This window comes from Cavia porcellus, unplaced genomic scaffold (assembly GCF_034190915.1).
Source record: "Cavia porcellus strain 051 isolate PalLab524CR breed Dunkin Hartley unplaced genomic scaffold, mCavPor4.1 scaffold_20, whole genome shotgun sequence".
Lineage (NCBI taxonomy): Eukaryota > Metazoa > Chordata > Mammalia > Rodentia > Caviidae > Cavia > Cavia porcellus.
The window spans coordinates 57,019,353-57,035,319 of record NW_026947503.1 but is presented as its reverse complement, the minus strand read 5'-3'; the positions used below and the strand labels follow the sequence as shown (position 1 = coordinate 57,035,319).

The 15,967-nt window shown below is 40.3% G+C and overlaps 1 protein-coding gene across 1 annotated transcript in view; it reads left to right on the top strand.

Annotated features, from left to right (window-relative positions):
- Lama3 (laminin subunit alpha 3) overlaps nt 1-15,967 on the top strand; it is a 227,656-nt gene that overhangs the window by 68,624 nt on the left and 143,065 nt on the right. The window contains exons 9-12 of the mRNA XM_063231837.1: nt 505-595; nt 2,518-2,649; nt 3,990-4,059; nt 4,497-4,498. Coding sequence (XP_063087907.1) covers nt 505-595; nt 2,518-2,649; nt 3,990-4,059; nt 4,497-4,498 — 295 coding nt within the window. The remainder of the gene's footprint in view (nt 1-504; nt 596-2,517; nt 2,650-3,989; nt 4,060-4,496; nt 4,499-15,967) is intronic.

Genomic DNA, 15,967 nt, shown 5'->3' with positions numbered 1-15,967 from the left:
CACTGCTAAAATTAGAATGGCTGGGGATGAAGGTCTGTTTACACTAGCTCTTCCAAAATTGGAGAAGATAAATATGCACACATGCCCTTTTTATTCCTTGGGTTAAACTAAAGTTGCTTTATTATTCACTCATCACTTTTTCTGAATGAAGCCATGGGAACTAGTTCTTGAGTTATTTTCTTACGCAAATGTCAAGGGCTTCATTAAAGTAAATTCTTTGGTGGAAGGAACAGCCTAGGGTGTCTAGGTCATGAGTCTTTTCACCATTTCTTCTTCTAATGGTAAAAAGAAAAAAGAAAAGTTTTTAGAGCCAAGGTTAAACCAGTATCCTGTGACACATCTTGGAGACCCAAGGTCAAGATCAATGCTTACGTTTTTAGTGACTTTGAAATTACAACTGGAGATGATAGAATTATTGTTTATCTGGATGAATCATTCAAAATAAAGAGCCCTGAACTTCTCCTGAAGTATCCTTCCTTCTGAGTTTTGTTTGTTTCTTTCCAGCACAACACAGCAGGGGTGAACTGTGAATTGTGTGCTGAAGGCTATTACCGCCCTCACGGGGTTCCAGTTGAGGCCCCCCATGGCTGCAGACGTAAGTTTCATATCAAGTTTGTGTATCAGGGACTGTGTGTACTGCTCCAAAAAAATCATCAGGCCCGGTATTACCCAGTGAACAATCTTCTGATTCCCTCTCTGTTCAGGCTATTGGTACCGCTCCTTGGTAGTGGTCTGACCTCCAGTTACATAATCTCTCTGAGCCCCAGATTTCTTATAGGTAAACAGAAATAATAACATAACTCATAAAGATTGTATAGAATGCTATCAGACAGTACTTAACGTTAAGCTGTCTCATTCTAGGCTGCAATAAATATTAGTGTCCTTGTGTTCTCTTCTGATATGTTTCTGTGATCCAGTAAGTCCAACTTCTGTCCAAATTAGCATCAAAGCAACGTAGTAGTGAGTGCACATGGGTTAGAAATAGTTATCGAATTTAATGTCAGTGCGGTTCATTGAGCACTTGCCACATGCAAGGCATTGCCTAAATGCTTACATGGAGATCTTATGAAATCATCACAAAAACTTAAGATACTGTATTATTATTTTTTTTAAGTTGAGAAAAGCAAAGGATTTTTGAGTAGCTAAATACTTCAATCTGGGTGAAATAACCACTAACTAGTAGATAGGATGTTATTAATTTCTGTCTGGCATGACAGTGCTCTAATTAGTTTTCCCCTGTGGAACCATGAGTCTTAGGCCAGGTTATAGACTTTGCCCTACACATATAACCTATGCCAGTGATGGTGAACCTTTCAAGAGCTGTGAACAATACAAACAGCCCACTGGCACATGTGCCACAGGTTTGCCATCAGTGACCTATAGGCTATAAAATAACACTGTTATTTTATGTTGTCTGGTTGTCACTGCTAGAAAGCAAATCCAACTCTGAAGTTGAACTCTGTGCCAACCCTCAAATGAATTTTTGCTATATGAATATTCGAGGATATTAAAGCCCGAAGAATATGTAACACGATTTGCTCCTCTCTAGGGCATTTTTAGTTGTTAAAAAGTCTTTCCACTTTCTCCCTTCTTTCTCATCATCTTGTGAACTGTACTCGCCACTTGTCTTGTGCCCACAGAGGGAAGGCATTGTGAAGGAAAACGGGGTGTTGTTAGTGCAGTGGTACTGCTCAGAACCTCACTGTCCTAATTTTGTTCCTCTTCATTAAGTGGCCCATGGCTGCATAGAGGCTTGCTACAGAAGATCCATAGGACACATAAATGCTAAACAAATTACGGGGAAGCCATCAGGACATGCCCAGTCTCCCAGTTTCTCCAAGTAGATGGACCAGATGAGTGATGGCAGTATTTTCTCTGCCTTGGGTCACATACTGCCACATCCAGTAAAGCCCCCAAGCTGAGATTACCAAACCTTTCATACTCCAGCCATGTCCCTTTGAAATGCAAGCTTGCCAATCATGTTTGGTTGCAAACACTGCCTTCAGCAAGCTATACCCTTCAAATCTAACATTTGGGTGATGGGCGTAATCTTGTTAGGCGGTCTATAGACTATATACCTATGTCTAGGCATCCAAAAGTGTCGTAACAGGATCTGCTGGCCACTCTGTGGACTTGCACAGTTAGCTTATGTCCAGGAGAGATTGTGGGTAGCAGACCTGCCGGGAGCTACAGCCCAGCTCACTCACCCAGCCCTCTGATTGCAGTCTGCGTACGAGTAGTTTGCATTGTGTTCAGCGAGCCAAGCAATGCTTGGTGTTATCAGTGACATTTTTAAGGGCGGCCCAGTGAGGGTGCTCACAAAAGCTGCTCCTCAATGCCCCATGAGGCCCAGTCACAGAGAAGCAACAATCAAGGGAGAAGTGGGGAACAACTGCATCCTGCCAAGGAAAGCTGGGGACCACTCTACTGTGAAGCACACGACCCAGAGGTACTGGGTCATTTCTGCCCTATTCAGTACAGCAAAGGACCAATCCTTTAAAACTCTTGTTCCTTTAGCTTGCCAGTGTGACCCTGAGCACGCGGATGGCTGTGAACAGGGCTCAGGCCGCTGCCACTGCAAGCCCAATTTCCGCGGAGACCACTGTGAGGAGTGTGCGGTTGGGTACGATAACTTCCCATTTTGTTCTAGTAAGTACCTACTGCAGAATGAGAGGCCATCCATTGTGTTGTTGCTGGCCCCTGTGCATTAACACCTGAGGACATGGCGGTGGGTGGGGGGACAGAGCTCGGGGTCACAGGGTCTCAAGAGGAGCACCCTTTCCCACTGCTACGTGAATTGTGGTGACTGTATTCCCATGCAGCCTCATAGCCCTGTAGATGTGTTCCCAGAAAAGGGTACTGAGCTGTGGGAACACGGGCAAGACTCTTATGAATGGAGTGACTCTGCATTCCAGTTCATACCTGCTGACCAGGGGTAATTATTAAAATACTTCACATAGGCTGGGCTTAGTAGCAGATGCCTGTAATTCCAGCACCCTGGGAGGCTGAAGCAGGAGGATCGAAAGTTGGATCCCAGCCTGGAACATTTAGTAACTTAGAGAGACCCTATCTGAAAAAAAATTCCAGCAACAAAAACAAAAACCCCAAAAAACCCCCAAAAAACGCTGGGGATGTAGCTCAGTGGGAAGGCCTTGAGTTCAATCCCAATCACCAGAAAAACCAACCAACCAAACAAAACCAACAAAATATACAGACATCCACTATCACTGTGGAAATTGTCGTAGTTCACATGATGAAATATACAAAAGAAACCAATGTCAGAAGCTCACACACAATGAGATCACATTTGGACTAAATCAGCATCATAAGTGACATTGGCTGTATAGGAAGTGAGCACACATTGCTCTAGTCTTTTTAGTAGAAAGGAGAAGAAAATTAGAGTCTGTTTTGTAGCATAAACAAAATTTAAGAGAAAATATGTGAACTTTTAAAAAAGCTAGACTCATATTAGCATTTACAACCAAAAAAGCTGCTGAGACAGCCAAGTTCAGCCCTGCTTGGGCTGAGACACAGCTATTGTGAGCACCAAGCCTGCTCTCTGTCTACGAATCTTCAGAGTATCTGACCCTTCTGGTTTCAGTCATCAGACCCTGGAGAGAAGGCAGCATTGCTCTTCCCCAGCTCAGTCTCTGAATGATCCCCTCCACTAAGTGAGACAAGCCTTCTTTTTGCTTCACACAACTCAATATTTTGCTGTAATTTCCTTAATCAGCCTCTGTTTTGTGAAAGTTAAATTTATCGGTACACGTCTGATATACGTAACCGTCATGTGTGATCATACGGAATTTGTACCTGTACAGATTTATTGTGGTTTTTCTTTTTGTCTTTCCTCCTTCCCTCCTCTCAACCCTTCTTCTGCTTATCTACAAAATCTTTGTTTCCAATTTTCCTTCTATCTACCCCACCTTATTCCTTTTCCCATTTGAACATTTTGGTTTTCATTTTTTTTTAAATAAACTATTTCATAGGAACTCCCACTACTCCTGTTCCTACGACGAGTTCAGAAGATTCAGATGCTGGAAATTTTACAAAAGGCAAGTAAATTGTCTTTTGGTTTAACATCAATGACAATGTAATGTCGCACGTTCTTTTCCGCTCCTTGCACAGGTCAGGAAGCCCCAATTCAAGTCCTCTTTCCTTGAGTTTGGCAGATGCTTTGCAGATGTCTCCTGAGTGACCTGTCCCCACCCAAATTCCCTATTCCAGCCTGTCCTTGGCTGCAGAACTCCCTGAATAAGGCACTTGAACAGGGCTTGGGTTGTATGCTCTTTCCTTTTTAGAAAAAAGGAGAAGAAAATCAGGTTCCATCTAAATAGTCCCTATTCATCTTACCTTACGGTTGGTTATAAAATTACCTACTATCCATTGACCTGTGCAATAAAGTAGAATTGTGAACATGGAGTTGACTCTGGATATCTGAAATCCCCAGGCCCAGTTACAGGGCGTATAAATGTTCAGTGTAAGGTTGTGCACAGCTGTAAGAGAATAATAAGTAGTAGACAGAATGTGTGAAATGGGGTCTAGAGGGCTTCCTCTACTGAAGTGGAGCGTGTTGGACTAACACAGGTGCTGAGCAGATGACGTCCTGGGTGTGAGGGCTGTGCGGGCATAAAGGGAAGGCTGGGCAGGAGGGGATGGTGCAAGAAAGGGTGAGCACTCAGACCTGTTCCTTTATATTGAAGTACTTGTTTTCTCATGTACAAATAAACGCTTTGAAAAGAACAAGAAAATCAGAGTGCGTTTTGTAGCATCAACAAAATTTAAGAGCCAAGATGTGAAAGAAAATCTTTTTAAAAAGCTGGACTCAGCTTAGCATTTCCAACCAATCAAGCTGCTGAGACAGCCAAGTTCAGCCCTGCCTGGGCCAAGATTCAGCTATTGTGAGCACCAAATCTGCTCTCTGTCCACGTTCAGTCAGGGTATCTGACCCCTCCGATTTCAGTCCTCAGACCCTGGAGAGAGCAGCATTGCTCTTCCTCAGCTCAGTCTCTGACTGTTCTCCTTCACTAAGTGAGATGAGCCTTCCTGTGATTAACACAGCTCAATATTTTGGTGTAATCTCCTTCATCAGCCTGTTTTGTAAAAGTTAATTTTATTGGTACACTGCTGATATACATAACCATCACATGTAATCATACAGAATTTGTACCTGTACATGACTGTATCTTTCCCCTTTCCCAACCCTCCCTTCAACCCTTCTTATCCTGCCTATCTGCAAAAGCTTTGTATCCATTTTTCCTTCTACCCCCCCAACCTTGTTCCTTTTCCCATTTGAATATTTTATTTTTTATGAAACATTTTATAGGATCTCCCACATTTTCTGTTACTACTACGAGTTCAGAAGATTCAGAGCCTCGAAATTTTACAAAAGGCAAGTATCCCTCTTTTGCTTTAACATGTTATGAATGACAATTTTATGTTCCACTTTCTTTTCCTGCTCCCTGTGTAGGTTGCTAAGTCTTCATTCCTAGAGTTGGCGGAGGCCGTGCAGATGTCTCCTAAGTGACCCGTCCCCCACCCGAATCCCTACTCCAGCCTGTCCTTAGAGCAGAACTCCCTACATAGGGAACCTGAACAAGGCTATTGTAATCTCAAATATTGAGTTTAGTCATCAAGCATTGTAACCATCTTTTTAGCTTTCCTCACAATCCAAAAAGTTATATTTGTAATCCCATTGAGACGTTATTGGAATCCCAGCAAGTTAATTGCAATCTACCACTGCCAGTGCAACCCAGGGCGAGAGTAAAGACATCAAGACATGTTCCAAGTTAAGGGCCGCCAAGGCCCCATCCCTGGTGAGGACATGGGGACAAAGGCCTTGATCCGAGGCCTCTCCCAGAATTTATTATCTTGTGATAAAGGAGGGTGGTTCAGGGATGAGTCACAGTGAGGATGGTGGGAATTACTTGAGTAACTTGAGCTGGCTGGCCAGGTGTAAAATGGGATCTCTGTAAATTGCAGAGATAGATAGGCAAAAGGTTCAATTTACATAATTAATTAAGGTAGCAATGGAATTGTTTTGGGAGGCTATCACTTTAGTTTTTGATATATAAACTCTTGTGCCCTGAGGAGTTATAGCCTCTTCATTTTGAGGCTCCTTCCCAGTTGACATTCCTGGAGCTGTTGGCCCCAGCATCTCCCATGCTTGTATCCCGTACAAACAACGTTATGGGAGGAAACAGGACTGTCTGTTGGCTATAGAGATTGTGTGTTAGCACCTCGGCTAGCTTTATTTGCAATGCTTAGAGCCAATTGAATAGAGAAGGAAATACCCTAGTCAGGTTTGTACATATCCGTATAAGGAAATCAGTCTCAAAATAATCAAAGTCACAGTAATTGTTTTACATTCAAATGCAGTCACTGGAGTGCCGTGAGTATCTAGGGTACTCTGAACTCCGGGAAAGGCAAACACGCAAACACGCCTGATCGGGACACGGGGGGGTGCAGCACTCGGAAAGGAAGACAGGAGAGACACGGCACCTTACTGCCTGCACCGCGTTGCACTGCACTGCACGCACAATCTTTATTTTAAGATTCATATATAGTAAACCGGATCAGTTCACAGAGCCCAAATAATTAAGTAGTGAAAAGGCATTCTTTGTGACAAGCTAGAATGTGACAGACTACAATGTTTATTCTAAACTATCTAAGTGAAGCAAATAATCACAACCAGTTCTCCTAACTTCTCTAGCCCAGGAAGAAATTCATTAGCTCAAGAATGTTGTTAATTTGTCTGCTGTTAGTGTCACAAAGGGTGGCCAGCCACTTCCTCAAGACTTCTGCAAAACAAAGCCAGCTCACAGTATGGTTTCCAGAGGGTGAGAGATCTCACTGAGAACAGGCATTCCTGTTCTACCTTGGTCTCGCATACCGGGGGGCTATTGTAAATTGCAGGTTAGAGGGGGTTGGGGCCTACAAAGTGACACCTCATCCCCCACACTGGAATTGTCTTCCACAGGGTTTGGTTTTATAGTTTTGCCTTTTTAGTAGAAAGTAAAACAAAATCAGAGTCCATCTTAATAGTAATTACTCATCTTACCTTATGGGTTGGTTATATAATTAGCTACTATCCACTGACTTGTGCAATAAAATACACATTGGAGTTGCTTTTGGATATGTGAAATTCCAAGGCTGTGTTACAGGGAGTATAAATGTTCAGTATAAGGTTGTGCACAGTGGTAAGAGAATAATGTGTAGTAGCCAGGATGTGTGAAACGGGGTCTAAAGGCTTCCTGTGCAGAAGCCCAGTGTGTTGGACTAACAGGGAAGCTGGGTGATGAGGTCCTGGGTGTGAGGGCTGTGCGGGCCTAAAGGGAAGGCTGGGCAGGAGGGGACAGTGCAAGAAAGGGTGAGCACTCAGACCTGTTCCTTTATATTGAAGTACTTGTTTTCTTATGTACAAATAAATGCATATCAAAGACTCGAAAAGAAAAAGAAAATCAGGGTCCGTTTTATAGCATAAACAAAATTTAATAGCAAACACGTGACAGAAAATCTTTTTAAAAAGCTAGACTCAGCTTAGCATTTACAACCCTGCTTGGGCTGATACTCAGCTATTGTGAGCACCAAGCCTGCTCTCTGTCTACGAATCTTCAGAGTATCTGACCCTTCTGGTTTCAGTCATCAGACCCTGGAGAGAAGGCAGCATTGCTCTTCCCCAGCTCAGTCTCTGAATGATCCCCTCCACTAAGTGAGACAAGCCTTCTTTTTGCTTCACACAACTCAATATTTTGCTGTAATTTCCTTAATCAGCCTCTGTTTTGTGAAAGTTAAATTTATCGGTACACGTCTGATATACGTAACCGTCATGTGTGATCATACGGAATTTGTACCTGTACAGATTTATTGTGGTTTTTCTTTTTGTCTTTCCTCCTTCCCTCCTCTCAACCCTTCTTCTGCTTATCTACAAAATCTTTGTTTCCAATTTTCCTTCTATCTACCCCACCTTATTCCTTTTCCCATTTGAACATTTTGGTTTTCATTTTTTTTTAAATAAACTATTTCATAGGAACTCCCACTACTCCTGTTCCTACGACGAGTTCAGAAGATTCAGATGCTGGAAATTTTACAAAAGGCAAGTAAACTGTCTTTTGGTTTAACATCAATGACAATGTAATGTCGCACTTTATTTTCCGCTCCTTGCACAGGTCAGGAAGCCCCAATTCAAGTCCTCTTTCCTTGAGTTTGGCAGATGCTTTGCAGATGTCTCCTGAGTGACCTGTCCCCACCGAAATTCCCTATTCCAGCCTGTCCTTGGCTGCAGAACTTCCTGAATAAGGCACTTGAACAGGGCTTGGGTTGTATGCTCTTTCCTTTTTAGAAAAAAGGAGAAGAAAATCAGGTTCCATCTAAATAGTCCCTATTCATCTTACCTTATGGTTGGTTATAAAATTACCTACTATCCATTGACCTGTGCAATAAAATAGAATTGTGAACATGGAGTTGATTCTGGATATCTGAAATCCCCAGGCCCAGTTACAGGGAGTATAAATGTTCAGTGTAAGGTTGTGCACAGCTGTAAGAGAATAATAAGTAGTAGACAGAATGTGTGAAATGGGGTCTAGAGGGCTTCCTCTACTGAAGTGGAGCGTGTTGGACTAACACAGGTGCTGAGTAGATGATGTCCTGGGTGTGAGGGTTGTGCGGGCATAAAGGGAAGGCTGGGCAGGAGGGGATGGTGCAAGAAAGGGTGAGCACTCAGACCTGTTCCTTTATATTGAAGTACTTGTTTTCTCATGTACAAATAAATGCATTGAAAAGAACAAGAAAATCAGAGTGCGTTTTGTAGCATCAACAAAATTTAAGAGCCAAGATGTGAAAGAAAATCTTTTTAAAAAGCTGGACTCAGCTTAGCATTTACAACCAATCAAGCTGCTGAGACAGCCAAGTTCAGCCCTGCTTGGGCCAAGATTGTGAGCACCAAATCTGCTCCCTGTCCACGTTCAGTCAGGGTATCTGACCCCTCCGATTTCAGTCCTCAGACCCTGGAGAGAGCAGCATTGCTCTTCCTCAGCTCAGTCTCTGACTGTTCTCCTTCACTAAGTGAGATGAGCCTTCCTGTGATTAACACAGCTCAATATTTTGGTGTAATCTCCTTCATCAGCCTGTTTTGTAAAAGTTAATTTTATTGGTACTCTTCTGATATACATAACCATCACATGTGATCATACAGAATTTGTACCTGTACATGACTGTATCTTTCCCCTTTCCCAACGCTCCCTTCAACCCTTCTTATCCTGCCTATCTGCAAAAGCTTTGTATCCATTTTTCCTTCTACCCCCCCAACCTTGTTCCTTTTCCCATTTGAATATTTTATTTTTTATGAAACATTTTATAGGATCTCCCACATTTTCTGTTACTACTACGAGTTCAGAGGATTCAGAGCCTCGAAATTTTACAAAAGGCAAGTATCCCTCTTTTGCTTTAACATGTTATGAATGACAATTTTATGTTTCACTTTCTATTCCTGCTCCCTGTGTAGGTTGCTAAGCCCCAGTTCAAGTCTTCATTCCTAGAGTTGGCGGAGGCCGTGCAGATGTCTCCTAAGTGACCCGTCCCCCACCCGAATCCCTACTCCAGCCTGTCCTTAGAGCAGAACTCCCTGCATAGGGAACCTGACCAAGGCTATTGTAATCTCAAATATTGAGTTTAGTCATCAAGCATTGTAACCATCTTTTTAGCTTTCCTCACAATCCAAAAAGTTATATTTGTAATCCCATTGAGACTTTATTGGAATCCCAGCAAGTTAATTCCAATCTACCACTGCCAGTGCAACCCAGGGCAAGAGTAAAGACATCAAGACATGTTCCAAGTTAAGGGCCGCCAAGGCCCCATCCCTGGTGAGGACATGGGGACAAAGGCCTTGATCCGAGACCTCTCCCAGAATTTATTATCTTGTGATAAAGGAGGGTGGCTCAGGGATGAGTGACAGTGAGGATGGTGGGAATTACTTGAGTAACTTGAGCTGGCTGGCCAGGTGTAAAATGGGATCTCTGTAAATTGCAGAGATAGATAGGCAAAAGGTTCAATTTACATAATTAATTAAGGTAGCAATGGAATTGTTTTGGGAGGCTATCACTTTAGTTTTTGATATATAAACTCTTGTGCCCTGAGGAGTTATAGCCTCTTCATTTTGAGGCTCCTTCCCAGTTGACATTCCTGGAGCTGTTGGCCCCAGCATCTCCCATGCTTGTATCCTGTACAAACAACATTATGGGAGGAAACAGGACTGTCTGTTGGCTATAGAGATTGTGTGTTAGCACCTCGGCTAGCTTTATTTGCAATGCTTAGAGCCAATTGAAGAGAGAAGGAAATACCCTAGTCAGGTTTGTACATATCCATATAAGGAAATCAGTCTCAAAATAATCAAAGTCACAGTAATTGTTTTACATTCAAGTGCAGTCATTGGAGTTGTCTTCCACAGGGTTTGGTTTTATACTTTTGCCTTTTTAGTAGAAAGTAAAACAAAATCAGAGTCCATCTTAATAGTAATTACTCATCTTACCTTATGGTTGGTTATATAATTAGCTACTATCCACTGACTCGTGCAATAAAATACACATTGGAGTTGCTTTTGGATATGTGAAATTCCAAGGCTGTGTTACAGGGAGTATAAATGTTCAGTATAAGGTTGTGCACAGTGGTAAGAGAATAATGTGTAGTAGCCCGGATGTGTGAAACGGGGTCTAAAGGCTTCCTGTGCAGAAGCCCAGTGTGTTGGACTAACAGGGAAGCTGGGTGATGAGGTCCTGGGTGTGAGGGCTGTGCGGGCCTAAAGGGAAGGCTGGGCAGGAGGGGACAGTGCAAGAAAGGGTGAGCACTCAGACCTGTTCCTTTATATTGAAGTACTTGTTTTCTTATGTACAAATAAATGCATATCAAAGACTTGAAAAGAAAAAGACAGTCAGGGTCCGTTTTGTAGCATAAACAAAATTTAACAGCAAACACGTGACAGAAAATCTTTTTAAAAAGCTAGACTCAGCTTAGCATTTACAACCCTGCTTGGGCTGATACTCAGCTATTGTGAGCACCAAGCCTGCTCTCTGGCCAGGAATCTTCGATCAGTGTATCTGACCCAGCGAATTTCAGTCATCAGACCCTGGAGAGGGCAGCATTGCTCTTCCTCAGCTCAGTCTCTGAATGTTCCCCTCCACTAAGCGAGAGGAGCCTCTGTTTTGCTTAACACAGCTCAATATTTTCCTGTAACCTCCTTGATCAGACTCTGTTTTGTAAAAGTTAAGTTTATTGGTACAATTCTGATATATATATATATATATATATATATATATATATATATATACACAAACATATATACGTCATGTGTGATTGTACCTGCATGTGATTTGTCCTGGCCCTTCTATTTTTCTTTTTTTTTCTTTTTTTTTTTTTTAGAGAGAAAATATTTAATCTATTTCATGGGAAAAAGTACAAAGCTTTAGGAAAGGCGCATCAAGTTTCCATGTACAGTATAAACACACCCGTGCTTCCTGTGATATCACATGTATTACATGGTTTTAGAGTTGGTGAAGGCACGGTACTCTCATTCCAAACAGTTAACACACGCACCTGGAAAACACCATAGAACACAGTCTCAAAATGAGTATAGAAAACGTTATATAAAAATATATTAATCTAGCTACATTAAACACTTAAAAATACACAAGTGGATTCTTTTAGAATTAGATCATGTCTAGAAATATCAGTATTTGACTTTCAAATTAATTTTCATTGAATTTTTAATCAATGAAGAAAATAAATATAATCAAGCCTTTGGAATGCAGGTATGAAGTCAGCACAGACAAACCTGAGTTTCAGAAATAAAGTCACAAGTTATTCACACAAAAATCAGGAAGAGTCTGCATCTCTACATTTTGATGTATGAAATGTTATAATTTGAAGCAGTAATAAATATATACAAATCTCATTTGCACAGCAAACTTTGATTCTACAACTCACATGTGAAGTTGGGACAGCAATAACAAGATCTATAAACTGGCTCTCAATATACCCTAGCAAGAGGTTTTTAACCTTTTAAAAAGTATTAGACTTTGCAAAACATAGTTAGGATGTTATACCTCAAAGTAGAGAAAAACTAATTTGAATCCACACAGGATATTGTTCCCCTTCTTTGAAAACTGAGATATCAGGAATCCCAGGAAAAAAAAATCCACCACTACAAAATCGTTCTTCCATTACCTATGGTTACTTACTTAATTCAGTGAAACTTTTAGAGAAAGTATTACTCATTAAAGACCGGAAGCCTGAGGTGTGGAGTGGAAGTGCTGGTTTACTTCTGCAGGTAAACTGCTAAGATAAACATCACAAGCATTCACGAACAGTATCTTTCACCTCCACATAAACAAAAACTGGCTAGTGTTTCTGATGGGACCAAGGGCAATGACCACAAATGCTGACGACAGAAGTTACACGGCAGTCAGGAACTGGCCTGTTTTTACTATTCATTAGTGTGATTTATCAACTAATGTTCGGTCCTGTTTACCTCAATATATTGGCCCTTCTATTTTTCTACATTCCCTGTCCTCCCTTCAAATTTTCTTCTCCTCCTTATTTATAAATGTTTGTTTCCAATTTTTCCTTCTATCCCCACAACGTGTTCCTTTTCTTCTTTGAACATTTTGGGGTTTTTTTTCATTTAAAGAGAAAAAAAGCAAAACAGAAAAAAGTGTGAAAACAATACAGAATTTAAAAAATAAACAGTAAGAAATCACTAGTTGATAAATTACACATTGTCCTCTTAGAAATAGTTGTTCAAGTTACAAACTTGAAGCCCACAAAGTGGACATTCAAACAATGAGACTGCAAACACGTCTGTTCAACGATCCAACAAAAACTTAGTAATATGGTTATCAATCTTATATACTTGAACATACATGCAGTTATATCCTTTAGAGCACTTTCTTTTCTCTCTTTTTTACAATAGCAATTACACATTTGGAGTTTTATTACTCCTGCACTTCTTATTACTTTTTACACTAGAGACACAATGTGATATTTATAAATGTGTTTCTTATTTATTTCACTTATGAGGATAATACCAAGTTGTTTCCATTTACCTATGAAGGCCTCAAGATCATCCTTTTTATAGCTGAGTAATATTCCACTGTATAAAAATACCACATCTTTTTCATCAACTCTGCAGTTGATGGGAATTTTGGTTGTTTCCAAGACATACATATTACAAATGGTGCTGCTATGAACATGGGTATACACTTATCACTGTGATGTGACACTTTCAGTTTTTCTTGGAAATACCCAGGAGGAGAATACCTGGATTGAGTGGAACTTCCAATCCTAGTCTTTGGAGAATTCGCAATACTAATTTCCATAGTGGTGGCACCAGTCTACACTCCCACCAACAGAGGAGCAGTGACCCTTTTCCCCCTGCAGCCTTGCCAACATTTATTATCCGTTGATTTCTTGATGGCAACTATTCTTTCAGGAGTGAGATGAAATCTCAATGCTGTTTTAATTTGCTTTTTTTGTTTTAATACACTATTTTATAGAATCTCCCACTTCTCCTGTTCCCATGACAAGTTCAGAAGATTCAGATGCTGGAAATTATACAAAAGGCAAGTAAACTCTCTTTTGGTCTGACATCAATGACAATGTAATGTCCCACTTTCTTTTCTGCTCCTTGCACAGGTCAGGAAGCCCCAATTCAAGTCCTGTTTCCTAGAGTTTGGCAGATGCTTTGCAGATGTCTCCTGAGTGACCTGTCCCCACCCAGATTCCCTGCTCCAGCCTGTCCTTGGCGCCTAAGACCCTGAACAAGGAACCTGGGCTGGGCTGGGCTCAGGCTGTAAGCACTTGCCTTTTTAGTAGAAAGCAGAAGAAACTCAGAGTCCATCTGATTAGTATCATTCATCTTAACTTATGGCTAACTTCTGTGTGATCATACAGAATTGGTACCTGTCCACGATCTGTCCTGGGTCTTCTGTGTCCCCTTTCCCCAGCCTCCCTTCAACCTTTCTTCTCCTCCTTATTCACAAAATCTTTGTTTCCAATTTTTCGTTCTATCCCCACAAATTTTTTCTTTTCTGCTTTGAACATTTTGGGTTATTTTATTTAAAGAGAAAAAAAAAAAAACAAAACAGAAAAAAGGGTGAAAATAATACAGAATTTTAAAAATATGAACAAGGCGGCTGGGGATTTAGCCCAGCAGTATAAGCACCTGCCTTGCAAGCACACGGTTATGAGTTCAATCCCCGGTACCAATAATAAATACATAAATAAAAAATAAACATTAAATAATCTAGTTGATAAATTACATATTGTCCTCTTAGAAATAGTTGTTCAAGTTACAAAATTAAAGCACACGTACTCTTACAAAAGCTACTCACAGAAATAATCCAGGAGAATTTCCCTAATTTAGCAAAAGGTAAAGATACTCAGATGTATGAGACATACAGGACCCCAGCCACCTACAACCCAAACAGAGCTACACCGAGGCATATAATAATCAAAATTCCAGAAATCCAATACAAGAACAGAATATTAAAAGCCGTCAGGGACAAGAAACAGATCACTTACAAGGGACCACCCATCAGAATTACAGCAGACTTCTCGGCACAAACCATTAAATCACAAAGAGCGTGGGGGGAAATAATTCAAGCTTTGATTGATATATCCTGCACAACTGTCCCTAGAAATTGATGGAAAAACAAGGTGCTTCCAGGATAAAGAGGAACTAGGGGAATTTGCAACCACCAATTCAACTCTACAGAAATTACTGCAGGATATTCTAAAAATGAAAAATACCAAGATTCCAGAAACAGTGGCAGAGAGGTCACAATGAATGGAGCAGAAGGCGAAATGAAGAGGACAAACTGACAACTAATGACAGAAAAAGAGCTCAACAGAAATTAGGCTGAGGAGGTTGGATGGTAGGAACAGCCATTTTGGAGAAAACAAGACCCCATAATAGCTAGTGCTGATTTAATATCCTCTTATTTTGAAGTCCCATCAAGCTTTTGTTCTTCTGTCTCCATCGGTTTTAACGTGTTGTATCTTATTGGATTTTATTATATGTGATAATATAAACGAAAACTTTTATAGACAAGGAGATTATACAGAAACCATTGTTCATTTTCTGTTAGTTGATTCTAAATACCCTATAATACTGTCATTCTCTAGTTGATAAATTACACTTTCAATTGGTTTTACATTGTCTTGATTTTAAGGGAAGAGACACTATGGTAACTACTATTATGTTGAGATTATTTTGTGGTGAAACATTATTTTGCTTAAATGGCTATGTTTTGACCTGTGCTGTTTTGTTGTTATGCCCTCTTTTTTTTTTATCTCAATCTCATTTTTATTATCTACTTTTTCATTTTTATCCTTTTAATTAAGGGAAAAATAAATAAAAAATAGCAGACCCTTTGATTTCCTATTAACTTGATTTGAAACTCTGTATTGCTCTCACCATCTTGTTTTGACTCATTTTCCTCTATTCTGTTATGCTTGATAGTACCAAGTTTGAAAGTATAGGCAACAACTATGAAGACAATAAGATTCGTTGTGATGCCCATTCTGGTTGGCTATTATCTTCTTTTGAAGTCCTCTAATGTCTCCAATGTTTTGGTTTTATTGGTCTTATTCTTTACTGTTTTGTTCAATTTTATTATAACTGATGATATAGGCAATTCTTTCTAAGATAACAAGAGGCATTATGGTAACCATTGTTGATCACCTTGTATTTTGTTTTTACATTATGTATTATGAGCATCCTTTTGATTTGACTGACTCTGTCCTGGTATGTCACATTTGGTTTTACTTTCTTCAAAAAAAAAAAAAAGTAATAAGAACTGTGGGAGTAATAAAACCCAAAATGTGTAATTGTCATTGTACAAAAGAAAGGAAAAGAAAGTTCTCTAAAAGATATAACTGCATATATATTTAAGTGTATAAGATAGATAACCATATT